The sequence below is a fragment of the Centroberyx gerrardi genome, chromosome 1, assembly GCF_048128805.1.
Source record: "Centroberyx gerrardi isolate f3 chromosome 1, fCenGer3.hap1.cur.20231027, whole genome shotgun sequence".
In the NCBI taxonomy this organism is placed as follows: domain Eukaryota; kingdom Metazoa; phylum Chordata; class Actinopteri; order Beryciformes; family Berycidae; genus Centroberyx; species Centroberyx gerrardi.
The window spans coordinates 6,149,060-6,165,399 of record NC_135997.1 but is presented as its reverse complement, the minus strand read 5'-3'; the positions used below and the strand labels follow the sequence as shown (position 1 = coordinate 6,165,399).

The 16,340-nt window shown below is 40.9% G+C and overlaps 2 protein-coding genes across 2 annotated transcripts; both read left to right on the top strand.

Annotated features, from left to right (window-relative positions):
- Window positions 1-359: 359 nt before the first annotated feature.
- On the top strand, window positions 360-5,796 carry slc25a44b (solute carrier family 25 member 44b). Its single transcript, XM_071922469.2, has 4 exons — window positions 360-534; window positions 1,673-2,340; window positions 2,467-2,594; window positions 3,368-5,796. Exons 2-4 carry the CDS (start codon window positions 1,713-1,715, stop codon window positions 3,557-3,559), a joined length of 948 nt encoding a protein of 315 aa, XP_071778570.1. The 5' UTR covers window positions 360-534; window positions 1,673-1,712; the 3' UTR covers window positions 3,560-5,796.
- A 3,200-nt stretch (window positions 5,797-8,996) lies between these two features.
- Window positions 8,997-16,138, top strand: LOC139929538 (cellular retinoic acid-binding protein 1). Its single transcript, XM_071922470.1, has 4 exons — window positions 8,997-9,139; window positions 11,106-11,284; window positions 11,517-11,630; window positions 15,945-16,138. The coding sequence occupies exons 1-4, from the start codon at window positions 9,070-9,072 to the stop codon at window positions 15,993-15,995; spliced, it is 414 nt and encodes a 137-aa protein (XP_071778571.1). The 5' UTR covers window positions 8,997-9,069; the 3' UTR covers window positions 15,996-16,138.
- Window positions 16,139-16,340: the final 202 nt, after the last annotated feature.

Here is a 16,340-nt window from a genome sequence, read left to right as displayed (position 1 = left end):
GTTTTCAGGTTTTCAGATGTAATCAAATGGAGAATGGTGAATCACTATGGCAGGCTGACAGGCTGCTGTCCAACCTGAGGAACTGACCTGAGACTGGAGGAGAGGACACACTGGCAGACAGAGGGGAGAAACTGACTGACTTTTTGGAGGAGACACTGGAGCACTTTTGATAAATGTTATGTTGGACCCTCGTGCTCTTCCAACCCGTTAAGGTTAGTTTTGAAACAATTCAGAAAATACAGATGTTGGCGATAATGCAACAATTTGGACGTCACCTGCCATGAAGTGTAGAAGAAGAAATTCTGCGGTTTCTCATTGGCTGCCCCCGCAGCATGGCATTTTGAATGGGAACAGGAAGGTATCCAGATAACTTAGCTAACCAGCTAGTTAGCCATCTAACTCCTTGTTGATATGATAGTTAATAGCTCGTATTGAATCATCAAATTGCTTACCCTTTCATCGGCTGTTGTCATGACGTTGCAAGTCGGACTGACATTAAGGATGTGACTTTGAAATAAACATCTGTCCAACGAGGTAAGGGCTTGCTAATGCTAACTAGTTTATACTAATGCTAACGCCATATAACGTTAGCTGGCCTAACGTTAGCTAACGTAGACTGAAATAGCTAAGACAACGATAGCTACATTGAAACACTTTATTGAAATACCCGGTGTTTGACTTGTTTGACATTACGTTAGGTATTATTAACACACGAATACACATTGACCCTTGTTCTGCTCTCTACTAGCTTTACACAGGTCGGGAACACCGTGTCCTATAACTTGTATTGTAATTTGCTACTACTGGGTTACGTGCAAACGTGTGTAATGGCATTCGCTAGATAACCAGAAAACCTTTTCAAGAGCTTGGTCAGGACAGACTGACATGCTTCACTGTTTTGCCAAAACAGCTTGTATCTGATGCCAATGAGTTAGCTTAGCTTGCCAAGCTGTCTTGAATGACCTTTAAACCTTCTAACACAGCTGCTGAGGTTAGACATTGCTCATTTCTCAAGGAGAAATGGGACATAATGGATAAGCTAGCACCGCACAGAAAACACACCAGTCTTGTTTTTCCTGATGTAATGTTATGCCAAGGGATGTACAACACTCTGTGACCGGGTGTGTTAAATTCCTGTTGAGCAAAAAGTTGTTTACTGACAGCAGTGATGTTGTTGTTGTTTTCATATGAGGTCAGCACTCATATATATTAGTTGAACTCATATTTAATCCACACATCTGTCATATAAGAAGGGGTAAACTGTAGCCCCCTCAATACCTAAGCTATGCCTACCTAAATTCCTACCTAAATGTACTCATTATTTTTATATATGAATATACAGTATAATACAATTTAAAAAGCCTTTATTATCATGGCTTAAACTCAACGTGTTACAACCATAAGGTCTTCATCAGCGCATGAAGACCTTATGGTCGATTGCCTGTAAATTTCAAGCTTTTAGTCTCTTCCCTTGGACTGCATACAGCTCAAGACTTTACTTATTCCTCACTGGAGGTTTTCAATCTTAGAGCTAATGTCTCAGTTTTCTATAGATTTGATTCCTGTTCCCAGTGAGCACCTATAAAACCTAAGGACTTGTTCTTAATCCACAAGATCACCAAGTGTTCCTTCCTTCTGTCTGATACATTGTTGCTGTTGTTTTCCTTGTCAGGTGGTGATCAGTCTGATGAGGGGGCTCTGGAGCCGGCAGGATGCAGCAGAAGAAGAACATCCAGATCATAGAATGGGAGGACCTGGACAAAAGGAAGTTCTACTCCTTCGGGGTGTTCATGACTATGACCATCCGGGCCACCGTCTACCCGGCCACGCTCATCCGCACCCGGCTGCAGGTGCAGAGGGGCAAATCGCTCTACAGCGGCACCTTTGACGCCTTCTTCAAGATCCTGCGGGCCGAGGGCGTTCGAGGCCTGTACCGCGGCTTCATGGTCAACACCTTCACGCTGATCTCAGGCCAGGCCTACATCACCACCTACGAGCTAGTGAGGAAGTACGTCTCCCAATACTCCAGTGACAACACGGTGAAGTCGCTGGTGGCGGGCGGCTCGGCCTCGCTGGTGGCTCAGAGCATCACCGTCCCCATCGATGTGATCTCTCAGCAGCTGATGATGCAGGGCCAAGGCGAGCACCTCACCCGCTTCCGGCTAAAGTCCAAAGCGGAGATGGGAAAGACCAAAAGGATGTTTGGCCAAACCAGGGACATTATTGCGCAGATTTTTGCCGCTGATGGTTTCCGTGGCTTCTACAGGGGATATGTGGCTTCTTTACTCACCTACATCCCAAACAGCGCAGTCTGGTGGCCTTTTTATCACTTTTATGCTGGTAAGATGGAGCTGATTTGTTTTCTAGCCTTTGTTGAATTATCCACTTAATCCAGACAATGCACATAGCTCTGATCTTTGTCTGAAGACCTTAAACATAACTGTAAATGTTTCTAATGTTCAACAGAACAACTCTCCAAACTGGCTCCCAGTGACTGCCCTCACCTGATTCTTCAAGCCATGGCCGGGCCACTAGCTGCTGCTACTGCCTCGACTGTTACCAACCCGATGGATGTGGTCAGAGCGAGAGTGCAGGTGACAATCATTCACATCTCTCTTGAGTAAAATACGCTCGGGATTGTGTTAGGGCTGCAGCTAACGATTATTTTCATTAGGGATTAATCTGTCGATTATTTTTTCAATTAATCATTTAGTTTATAAAATGTCAAAAATAATGACAACCATCACAAGTTACCAGAGCCCAAAGTGATTCTTAAAATTGTTTACTTGGTCTGACCAGCAGCCAAAAAAAAACTAAAGTATTAATTTTATAATGATATGAAACCGAGAAAAGCAGCAAATCTTAGCATTTGTGAAGCCGTAACCAGCAAATGTTTGGTATTTTTACTTGATAAATGACTAAAAAGTAAAATTATAATCAGTTAATTTTCTGTTAGTCGACTAATCGATTAATTGACTAATCGTTTCAGCACTAGATTGTGTGAGGTCAATGCTGGATGCTGTGTTAAACTCCAGATTGAACTAAGGGGTTTTTGCACTCATGAGGATAACAGGCATGCAAATGTCTATAAATACTTTAATTTATGAGGAAGATGTAAGGAAAGCGATGTATAGAAAAATATGGGTAATTGTCTCTTATGCTGCTCATGCTGCTTTTGTGTGCTTGTTAGCCTTATGAATCTGAAATATCTTTGGATTGAAGTCTACTAAGTTGAGCTGTAGGCCTAACTGAAGAAAATCCTTTTACTTTTTTGCCTATTCAGCCCAGTATTTGCTTAAGTTATTATACCAATGTGTGGTTACACATAATTACAGCATATATGTGTGTGTTTGTCTGTTTTGTCTAGGTTGAAGGCAGGACTTCAGTCATCCAGACCTTCAGGCAGCTGATCGTAGAAGAGGGCTTCTGGGGAATGACCAAAGGACTGTCGGCACGCATCATTTCCTCCACTCCCACCGCCATCGTCATGGTGGTCGGCTATGAGACGCTAAAGAAACTGAGTCTGCGGCCTGAGCTGGTGGATTCGAGGCACTGGTAGAAGACACCTGGACAGAGTTTACCTGATGGACCATGTGCTGTTTCAGTCCTCAGTCTGAGAAGCTCTGAAACAGGCAGGATGGAAGAAAGTTTTGTGGTGGAAAAGCAGCTTGGGGAGCAAAATGGAACCAGGACACTTTGTCTCTTCTCCCTCTCCAAACTGGCTTCCATGTCTCCATCTTCTGTAATTCCCTTTTCTTGGCCTTTTTTAAATTGCTGCCTTCTTAGTGTGAAATTAAGATGAGCAATCATTTTTTAACAGTGGGTCATATTAGAAGCTGTGTAACGTACAACCTCTGTGTTTGTTTATGTAGGGGTATTTGACTTAACAACTGTCCCGTACACTGCACCAACCGGAACCAATCACCCATCTGCATTTTATTTGTGATAGGATAGCAAATTCAAAGTACAGATGTCTTTGCTAACATTTTGTTGTTCATGTTGGTACAATTAACCCCTGGCTGATGAGACTAACACAAAAACATTATCTTGCTGTACACTGACTGGCGTGCTTTGCATCCCGTAAGTTGGAAAGTTCAAATATATTTAAATGGAGATTATATTATTATGAAAGGGGTTTGGGTGTGTAAGGTACAGATCCTCCCATTTGTGAATCTAAATATCAAGATATAATATCAAATATCAATTCCTGGTGAAGCTCATTGTTTGTAAGATCTATCCATGATGTATTATACTAAAAAATTGGCACAAAATTGGCATCCACACAAGAAGTATATGATTTTTGCATTCATTTGAATATAAATGAAACACTAGTACCAGAAATGCAGCCAACGTACACACCTAGACAAGTTGCTGGCAAAGCAGTATACACTTTGAAAGTGCAGAGATGTTGACATTTTATCAGGATGCTTGTAGCTTACTACTCTGCTAGCTTACTGACATTGTAAAAATATTGCACTGAATAAGCTTGTTAGTAAATTGCTAATTTGGTGTATTAAAGTGTTCAATAGGCGACTGCCAGGAAGCTGACCAGACTTTTGGAGTATTTCCATTTCATGTTAAAACTCTGAGGGAAGCCGTGGGAGATCGAAGGGCAGCAGGCAGAAACAACAACTGTTCCCCTACTGTGACAGTAAATGTTTGAGTGCAATCAATGTAAATGTTTTATCCTTTTTCAGCACAAAATGTGGTTGTATATTTCTTGTAATTTATGTGTAGATAACTTGTCTTAAAAGAAAGGATTAACTTTTCACCTAATATTTATTTTTTGTTTCTGGTGTTTCTAATCCAAGTTTATGGGTTTATGACCACCAAAGTGGCCAAACTACAAAATTTCACACCATCATGACATGTTTGTGTTTCTAATATTTTTAAGATTTATAATTTTGAGTTTAGCAGCCGGACAGTCACTTTAAAGGGACCTTGCACCCAAAATCAAACTTTGTCTGATGCTGTTGGACCTCTAAAGCCACGATCATACCTCATGACTTGACATATTTAAATTTCCTCAGGCCAAGGCAATATATAAGTAATCATATAAATCATGAGAGATTCCTGATAACAACCTTGAATACCTTGTAGATTCACTCAAGCACCAAAACACATGAATTTATGGGCAATTATCTTCTCTTTGAAGCCATGTTTTGCAAACCCTTGAAGCCTGGGGGAAAGCAGGTAATTGACTTGAAAGAAACCAATGCAAAAATCACAAATTATGTCGGCGGCTGTCTTTTAATTTTAATGTTGAACCCAAGAATTCCTCTTTCCGCAGCTTCCGATAACTCCTAAAGTGTGATTATGTTGTCTAGACCAGCGGTTCTCAAACTGGGGGGTCCAGAGATGATTTATGGGATAGGAAAAAAAAACATTTCTATTATACAAATTCATTATTGTGTCATTTTTTCAGATTTTTCTCAAATTTTTGCTTTTTTCTTCTGAAATACTGAGTAGTTTTCAGCCTCTAGGCCTCTTCTGATAATCAAATGAAACAACCTGAAAAGGGAAAATATTTTTTTTGGTTGAACTGTTCACCACTCGTTCATCACCGCCTGTGATGGGGGTTGTGAGCAGGCATCTCTTCGTTTTAACGGGTCCTAAACCGAACAGTTTGAGAAGCGCTGGTCTAGACAGCGAGTGACACAGGTGTGTTTGGAGAATCTAATGTAAATCAGAACTCACAACCCTCTGTGTCGTTGTACAGAATACATGTGGTTTCATTCATGTGTTGTCTCGCTGTGTCTTGGTTCAACTACATCATCAATAAAACAACAAACTCAATTTGTGTGTTCTGACTGGTGGTGCAAGCAGATTGAGCAATGCAGCTTCATTTTAATGTAGTAATTCAAACAGTAAAAGTGTCAAATATCTGCAGATTTTTTCCATGTGGCCCAGAGCGGACCACCATCTTCATGACTAACAATGACTCAAAAAATGACTCATGAGAGAGAATATGATGAATGGGTATTTAAAGAGATAGTTCAGGTCTTAAGAAGCAAACTGGGAGTCATTTCAGTGAATCCAGAATCACTTAAACTAGTGTTTGTGTTCTTGAGAAATTGAACGCAGAAATTGTTAGCTATGCTAGTCAATATGGCTAAAATTCATGTTTCTGAAAATTCATATTTAAGTCCTATATATCATTAAGTATGTTAATGCAGAAGGTGTTTGGAGGGTGCTACATTTTTTCCTTTTTTTTTTTCAGTCTTTCAATTTCTTTCTCACATAACTAAAACGCATGTTTATGTGAATAACATGATTCCCAGGTTGGGACGAATTAGACAGACCTCTTAAAAACTTTAACTATTCATTTAATTTTGTGTTTTATGGAATCTTTTTACACAATTTAAAAATGATCAAAGGGAAAGGTGTTTAACCTTCCTAACTGGTGTTGTGCAGAATCCCTGACCTACGAATAATAGATAAAATCCTTCATTATATTAAAAATGAACAGATCCCAAACACCCGATCTCCACCTCCCATTCATTATTATTTACTTAAAAACTGACATAGGAAAAGCTGCGTACATGTGAACTGCAACTCCTACATGAACTGCAACATTTAGGGAGCAGGAAAGTCAATATTGTGCTGTGCTACTCCTCTGGGAGAAGAGGCAAAGCAGAAGGTTTGGAAGGGGAAACGCAGTTCAGAGGTCTCACAAGCTAATGTGTTTCCTCGATGTTCTTATAACCATGGGGCGTCCATACATCTTATCCAAGGTGACACTCTGACACCTGAGGTCACATCTCATTATGCTAGTTAGGTAATGAGATGAAGGGATCTACTGAGGAGAAGTCAATTTGGTTAAAATCCAGTGTTTTTCCTCGTTGTTTTGTCTGATTTGACTGACAAAGACAGTCCTGCAACATTTAACTTGATTCAGGCAGATTCAGGAAAAATGAAAGGTTTTTAAATGACACTTTGAAGAAATATTTAATTTATTTAATTAAGTACAGGACACTTATCCAATGTTCTGTGATGAAATCGGCTTTAGGTCAAAATCCATAGTGCAACAGAAAAGCTACTTGTTAGTCTCTATTTCATGTGCTGCATGGAACACTTGTACCAATTTCTTATATGTGGTAGTGAACAAATACTAAACATTTCCTGTACTAGAGACTAGGGCTGAGGCTGGTTGAAATCAATATCATGATAATCATAAGGATTTTTTTTATATCAATATATGTACGTATGCAAAATCACATGTTAAATAATCAAATTAATGTTATGTGTGATGTCAAACAAAACTGAAACTTTCAAATAATATTCCTACCATACCTCATTTTGTCAGTTTTTAAATAAAATTTGCTTGTTATCATCAATTTAGTCAGCAGAATTGTGTGCCATGATATCCCAAAATCACCAAATCATCACAATATGATTCCACTGAAAGACGATAAACGATAATACTGAATTATCGCCCAGCTTCACTAGAGACATTACTGTGTGTAAGAGTGAAAAATCTTGTGTTAAATCTGGTTTAGAAGAGAGGGAACACAGTAAAATTGGATTCGAAGCCTGTTTACACTACAAAAAAAAATCCCACTCTGTGCCTACAACTAAGACAAATATGAAAAGTCATATTTTTCATAACCAGGGCAATAGATGGCAGCAGACGATGCAGTCTGTCATTAACTTGTAGGTGAAACTCACATCCGCTGCACATCTCACATTTTTCCCTCCATGCCATGACACAATCTCTGAAACTTTTCCCCCCTTCGGGCCACAAACACTCCCTTTCCCTCCTGGAAGTAAACCCACCCAAAGACCAACAGACAGACCTACTGATGAATGAAACAAAACGAGGAGGCCTAGTGAAGCAGGCGGAGGGCTTTTCTACGCTGACACATCCTGGTGGGAAGACGGAGTGCTCCCTGCTCTGCTCTATACATTAATTATCAAGCACTGTCCGGAAGGCACTTTGTCAAAAAGATTGATGGGGAGCCGTCAGAGAGGGAACAAATCTGACTTGGCTGGGGTTAAGGGTAGGGCCTCTCATTCTCATGGGATGTGATGGTAGTGTGTGTGTGTGTGTGTGTGCGTGCGGGGGCAGGAGAGAAGGGGATCGTCAGGGGGAACTGTATAGTATAACTGTGCAGTGTAATCCTCCAGTCAGCTGTACCTAACACCGAGCGATTTAGAGAAAAAGAGCAGCGAGGGGCAAATAAGTATAAAAAAAGCAGTTTTGCTTTATTTTCAGATTAGCATGGGATTAAATCTGTTCAACCAGCTGCTGCTGAAGGTGTGATACATGAAACTATCTTTTGTCGTAATTATCCCAATCTTCCACTGAAGCCAATGTCGACATAATTGGCCCGACAACAACTTAGGTTTGTGTTGCAGCAGTTAATTAGTTCACATAGAAACATACAGTAGCTGCAAGACACAGATTGAGGTTTGAAATCCTGAAAAATCCTCCAGTAAACTGTAGTTTACACTGAGCAATTTAGAGGAAAAACACTGGTGCGGGGGCAAATATGTATAAAAATCCTATCTAATTAATTGAGATGGCGGTTGCTTATTTATCCCACAACTAAAGCAGCCTCTAAAAGGCTCTTAAATGCCTTAAATACTTATATAGATGCATTTCCATTAAAGCCTAGGCAATGCAGTTCATTGATATTGCAGATGAGACATTGACATTCCAGCTGAACCTTCATTTCATTTAGGACGGCCATTTAAAGAAAGACGTTTAATTCTCTGATGAGAGCAAACCATTAAGAATGTGTGTGTGTGTGTGTGTGTGTGTGTGTGTGTGTGTGTGTGTGTGTGTGTGTGTGTGTGTGTGTGTGTGTGTGTGTGCAGGCGGACGTCTGTGAGTTTGTGTTTGTGGGAGAGAGGAGAAAGTGGAAGAGGGGGTTTGGTCTGCTGTATGGGATCATTACACAGGGAGAGAGGGAGGAGAGAAGGAGGGAGGGAGGGAGGGAAAAAGCTTGAAAGGGAGCGGAGGAGAGAGAGAGAGAAAGAGAGAGAGAGAGAGAGAGAGAAAGAGAGAGGAGAGACAGACTACAAGAGGCTGCAAAGGCTGATACACAATCAACACCTCACAGGAAAATGCCCAATTTTGCAGGAAATTGGAGAATGACAAGCAGCGAGAATTTTGACGAGTTGCTGAAAGCCCTGGGTGAGAAAATTCACTTTTTGTCCTTTGATTTTTAAAACCCTTCGAGAGGTTAAAGGGGGTTTCATGCATTTCTCTTTCCTTCCGTATCAGGAAGAAGTATGAATCAGGGAGAAGTTTTATTACCTCTGAATGTTTGAATGTGCTTGGAGCATGAATTTCTCAAATTATCCAGTGATTTAAGATGAAATGAATATGCCTATTGGAAGTCTATTTTCTGCACTATAAATGCCTGGAATGCAGGTATTAGACTGTAATCACTGTTTATTATTAATTGCATGCTTTAGTAGACTGCGGTTGAGTTTTTGTATGGTTTTAAATGGTTTTCGAAAATTGCAAATTGCAAAAAAATACAAAAGGGCTAAAGTTGTACATTAAATACATCAGTCTTGAGGTACAAATTACAAACTGTACAGACTGTAAGGAGCTTAACAGTAGCAGCAGACTAGCATGGGATTAAATCTGCTGAACCAGCTGGTGTTGAAGGTGTGATACATATGACTATCTTTTGTCTTAAATATCCCAACATTCCTCTGAATCCAATGTGTACAAATTGGCCCCACAGCAACTTGGCTTTTTGCTGCAGGAGTTAATTTTTCACATGGAAACATAGCTGCAAGAGACAGACTGAAGACTGAAACGGTCTCTCGTGGGAAAGTGAACTATACAACTCATTTTAATTGCAGAAGGAGAACAAAAACTCATCATACTGTACGTGCAGTGATGCTGTATTTGAATGATGGAGCGTACGGAGCGCGGATGGGAACAGACTTAAGTGTTCTCTCGTCTAATTGTTTGCACTGTAACTGTGTGACAGAGAGGGTTAATAGCTTTTCCAGTCATTTGCAGGACAGAATCTATCATGGTGTACAGGAGAGCTAAACAAAGCAAATGGCGCCAGCATTCCTCCCTCTCATCACCTTGTCATTGCATCCCCCATATTTGCAACATCTGCTGATAACCATCTCAACTGCGGCTGCTGGGGGATCCTTTTATATGAAAAAAATGACAGGGTGATACTGTAATATTTTCCCCAGACTCCTAAAAAGTGATATGGAGAGGTTGCATGACTCATGCCTGAGACTGATACCTCTGTCTCTATGCATTCCTCTGGTAAATAAGCACAATTTCACCTCCCAAACAGGAATTCAGATTTTTTTTTTTTACCACCATTTTGGCGCCAGAGGCAAACATGTGAACAAAAATGTGAGGTGACAGAACTCATTGTCAGATGATAAAATGTGGAGAAAGTAGTCTTTATGAACTGGGATGGGGTGGGAAACAAAAAAAAAATTCAGGGGTCAGTTGCTTTGTAATTCAGATCATAGTGAGTTATCATAGCCTTTCACTAGTTTCGAGAACCCACCAGTTATCCTAATTGATATCAAGGTTGAGGTCAATTCATGAATGAACTCATCAATTCCAGTTCAACTGAGGAATTGGAATTTGAAAAAACCTACAGGAAAAAGAATTGGAATTGAATTGGAATTGAATCAATTGAATTCAATGAAATTCTGTGAAATTCCATGTTTTTTTGCTTTTTTTCTCACCACATATCTGAGATTACACAGTGTTATACATAATCAATACTGAATATCATAAAATGATAAAGGATCCTTTCAGGTGGTATTTGATACATAACATGTAATCGTAAAACATACATTATGATTGAATGCATTTGTTTTATCTAACTGTCTTTTATTTGATTCATAATGTTTGATTTATAATGTATGGCAAGTCAAGACAAACTCTTAGAAGTGGAATTTCATGGAATTCAATTCTGTTTCCTCTCATTCCGATCCAGTTCCAATTCTGTTTCATTGGAGCTGGGTGACATTCCAATTCCAATTCCAACTCCAGGATCTGAATTGGAATTTCCCATGCATTCTAAATTGAATTCATGAATGGCCGCAACCCTGCTTGATATGTAAAGGCTTACAGTTAGGTTAGGTCCTGTATGTGTCCTCAGGTGTGAACGCCATGCTGAGGAAGGTAGCAGTGGCGGCGGCGTCCAAACCCCATGTGGAGATCAGGCAGAACGGCGAGCATTTCTACATCAAGACTTCCACCACCATCCGCACCACTGAGATCAACTTCCTCGTTGGCGAGGAGTTTAATGAGGAGACGGTGGACGGCAGAAAGTGTAAGGTAATTTGTCCTGCGATATGCACTTCGAGTCAAATTTGTATTTTCAAACATCCACAGTGTGCAGTTCTCTTCGACACCTTGTCAGACCTTCATGTTTGAGGCTTAAGGAAGGCACAGGAAGATAAACACACTCCGCGTTGATCCCTCTCTCATCACACTGCTTTTAGCTGGGTGAGACTGAGGGGATAAAAAAAATAATAGGAAGCCACATAACAGTGCTGCCTTTCTGCAGAGCTTGGCCACCTGGGAGACGGAAAACAAGATGTACTGCAGACAGACTCTTCTGAGCGGGAACGGCCCGAAGACCTTCTGGAGCCGAGAACTCAGAGGGGACGAACTCATACTGGTGAGGAAGACTCTTCATGGTCATGGTTTTGTGTGTTTTCCTGTAATTAGGAGATAGGATGACAGGCAAGAAAGTGAGCGACCGTAACTATTGGCACGTGTTGCAGTCGAATCTTAGAGCTTTCTCTTGTGTCTCCTCCAACTGTCTCAATAAATAAAAACAAAACACAATAGAGTGGATTGTCCACTATCCTTTTTCTAAAGAGTGCGGTTTCCTGGTTTAATATGCTTTGATCTTCAGCCTGAGGCACAGTGCACACACAGTGATTCCCAATTTCATCTAAAACCTCTAGAGCAGATCATTAAGCAGATGTTTGGAAGCTTCGCAATGTGGGATGGGATGTCAAATTTGGAGGTCACCATCTTTAACCACATGGGCCTTTGCTGGCCTCCTCTTCTCTGTCTGCTAATAAGAAAACAAGGGATGGGTTAAGGAGTCAGAAAAATGGCATCAGCACAGAAAGAGGAGTCAGGAGTGGACAGGATTGCCATGGGGAACCAGAACTGGGCTATGACACTATCTGGTCAATCTTTTTCCTACATAGTTCTTAGGAAATGTTCTAGACGCCCATGACTCTTGGTCCATTCCTCATATTTCTTTCCTGTGCCAAATGAAGCATAAGGAGGTGCCTGTCCTGATCCTTTTTTTTCATTTTTGCGTGTGTTATTCCATTATTTTCCACGTAAGAAAGAAAAAAAAAGACATACCTAAAGGCTGAAAACAAGTGAATTCTTTGGCATGGCTGCTCTGGATACTGTTACAGTTCGTGGCAACACCTATTCAAGCGCTCTATAGGGACGTTTCAACGAGAGTTCAAAGGCTGCTGCTGCACCGGTACCAGTTACATTACACCGCCATACGTTCGGTGTTAGACCCTGCATACCAAGCAGCGCTTTGTGTTCTTGCATTCATCAAAAACACTTCTGTCTCCTGCACACAGCCATTCAGATTACCAAGACAATGTGGTTTTCTGTAAACATCTGGGCCTGCTTGGTTTTATAGGCCAGATGGACAACAAAACCCGGGTCCAATAAGGGTTGAGTCCAGTTTGGATGCGACGGGGTTATCTGACTAACCTCGGCGGAAAACTAATCAGGAAAACATTGCAGAGGGCCTGTTATTTGGATTGGATGCAGATTTGTAACAGGGAAACTTAAGCTTTTAACAAGATGGAATCTGTCTGTTTTTATTCAAGATAAGGGCGTGTGCTTCTGTCCATATTGGAGTGATAGACTGTAATGTGATAGGCATGTGGGCTTAAGTCACTGGAAAAAGTTTTGATTTGATTTTTCAAAGATAAGATCATGAGTTGTGCTGCGATACCAGTGAGGAGGGAGAGATTAGATGTATTCCCTGCTGTTCTGTAATTTAAACATATTTCCCCCATGTCACACTTCACTTGACACACTGTTTACACTTGTAAGAGCTGAGAAGATTCAAATGATGATGAAGCAAAGATGTTTGGCTCTGGGGTGATGTGCTCAGTAAATCCACAGTCAGCTGAAGGACTGAAACGTTGGACCAACAATCTGTTTAAGTTTTAAACTGCAGACTGAGGTCAGCAGCCGTACCAGTCCCTCAAACACCTGGGTGCACATTTATCAGGACTCTGAGACAAAGTGTGTTAGCACTGACCGCTGTCACCCCAGCTTTTATAAATAATACTCACATGGCAGTCAATTCAAACTGAGATCCATATAACGCATGCCAAAATGTTTCGTTTTAAAGGTGCCGTATAATTCAGGTTTCACGGTTTTGTTTTCAAATGTACTGTGGTTCAAGAAAAGAATAATGTTTTTCATGTTTCAAATTGACATTTGAAATAAATGTAGCTTAGCTAAAAGGGTATTTATTGAATGAATTTGAAGACTAAGTCCTCACAATACTGGACCCTGACTGGCCAGTTGAACATCCTCCTCTAATTCAACTCCTCTAATGAGGTAAACCTGCTGAGGTAAACCGGCTTCCAGTTCAAATGCTGCTAACTGCTTTGATTGGACAGATTTCAGTAATTCTTTTTTCTGAAAGTGAGATTTAGCCACGCAAACTTCCTCAGGCTTCATTACATATCTTTGATTATATATGTATATAAATTGAGGAAAATTAGAATTCCTACAATGGGGCCACTTTCAAATTAAAAAAACGAATTTTGAAAATGTTGCAGGATGTGTGAGGAATATAGGAACTCCCATAGCTTTGTCAATATGGGCCGAGGTGTAAACCCTCTTACAGTAGATGTAGCCTACTGTTGCTCACAACCGTCTGTGGAAAGTACCCAGTTGATTTTCTGTTGCTAGCAAAAACCCTGCTTGTTAAACTACAGGGAGCTAAACGCTACATGCCTCATCCTCCACTAACACAAGTATGCTCCCCCTCTGTTCACAAAGGAATGAACCTAGAGTATAAAAAGAAAAAAATGCACATAAACATGAATCAAAGCGTTGGCCAGCAGATGAGGAAATTAGGCTCTCAGGGAACGATGGATGTGGGGTTTAATGAAGACAACATGCGGCGGCTTACTGTGATTTAAGATGGGCGGACTTAGGGATACACTCATAATGACCATTTGCAGGGGTTTGCTGTGAGCAAGGACATGGGGGAGAGGGGAGAAACACTGAAGAAATGAAAACCACTCTTTTACTTGTCCATGCTCGGATCCTCAGACTCCCTTTGCATTTCAAGCCAATAAATATTGATTTTTGGACATTATTGCAATCCTCATAATGGCTGGTATAGGATGGGACTTGTGTGAGGTGGAGTGGTGTGTGTATGTGTGTGTGTGTGTGTGTGTGTGTGGTGGTCGTGATGGTGTCGGGGGGTCTTCTGGCCCCGGCCCAAGTCCCGTGTGCTCCTGCGGGCTTTAATGGGCCTCATTGATCATGTTGTTGAGAAATGCCAATGGACCCTGATGTTAGCTCCAGTTAATGTCTCCCCCGGCATCGCGCCACATGCCAGATGGAGTCATCTCGGCTCCATTTTTTATCGCCCGGGCCCGCTTCCCTGTCCTCCCTCACTCCATGGCTCGGGATAATGATGATGTGTGGCGCTGACAACTTCAGATGCCATATTGCTTCGCCCCTGAGACTCCCATAAATCTTAGGGCTTGGACACACCCACCTCTAATCCCGGGCATCCAACGTTTTTACCCCCCTTTTTATCAGTTTTTGTCATGCCTATGTTCCTTTTGCAGCTGTCATATTCGTAATGGGGCGATGTGTCACACTGAGATCACATCGTAGCTGTCATTTGTGCCATTTAGGAGGTGGAAATCTAACATGGTAGCGGAAAATAAGAGTTTTCCAAGCTGTTAGCAGGAGGCATGTAGGGCATGTGGAGTGGGAATCTGACTAGTTAAAGCAATATTCCACTTAGTTTTAACATGGGGGTTATTTGGCACTTGACCGCCATGAAAACCAGAATATAAACTACTTATCAAGATCGGATGCAGCTGGACGAGTTTGTAGCGTTTGTATTTTTACTTCCCATCCATTTGAATGAGGCCTGGAAAATAGTCTGAAAACTTACATTTAACACGTTGGTGAACATATTCAACAACAGATCCCGCTTCTGTGATCTTCAATTGGCTGTGGGTCCAACGTTTTAGAGCATTATTTCACCGAATAGCATTTTTATTGATAGAAGAGAACATAGCGGAGGGATACCATTTAGGAGAGATAGCTACTGCTTGGGAGACCGGATCAACTTTTATTTTTAAGTACTCATTTTAGTGTAAAGCAAGAATAAAAATGTAAAATGACAACGGTCCCAGGATGCTTTGTTGTCTTAAAAGCAGGATCTGTTGTTGAATCTGTTCACAAACGTGTTAAATGTAAGTTTTCATGCTATTTTTTTGGCCTCATTCAAATAAATGGGAAGTAAAAATCCAAACGTTACAAACTCGTCCAGCTGCGTCCGATCTTGGTGATTAGTTTATATTCTGGTTTTCACGGTGGTCACGTGCCAAATAACCCCCGTGTTAAAACTAAGTGGAATATCGCTTTAAGAGTTTTGCTTCATTGAGTGTCAAATGCCATCCCTAGAGCGGTTTAAAATGATGCAAATTTAGAGGGAAAATTAATTCAAGAGCAATTACAATCTTCTGTGAAAACTTGGCTTTTTCCCCCAGTTTTGTCCAGCTTATTGTTTCTGAAAGCTCCAGTGGAGGGATCAGTTTTAGTGAGCTCAGCCACTTCCTTCAGACGATGGAGATACCAATCCCCTGACTCATGCATGGTTCAAGGCGAAGAACAACAGACCATCCTGGTGAAATGGTAATTAGAGATTTTCTTTCTCTCCCTCTCAATCTTGTTTCAGACCTTCGGAGCGGACGATGTGGTGTGCACGCGGATCTACGTACGGGGATAGCAGAACGCCGTGGCCTTACAAAGCTCAAACTTCCAGACACTCTCATAAACATAACTGTCAGTGCTGAGATATTTCACAAAAAAAATCCCAATAATCTGTTTTGACATTCACAACGCTTTGTGTCTTCATAAATCAAACTTTCAGCTGGATATTACTATTCTTTTCCTTTTTGTATTTAATTTTTTCAGCTTTGGAAATAAAATGAGAAAAGTATGGTCTGTTTTTGTGATATTGTTCAATTCATGCCCCATCTCTTGGGACAAAATAAAAAAGAAACATTTATATTTTTGGCTTATTATGTTTAAGGAACCCAATAACATGTAAACACGATGGTGAGAGTGAAAA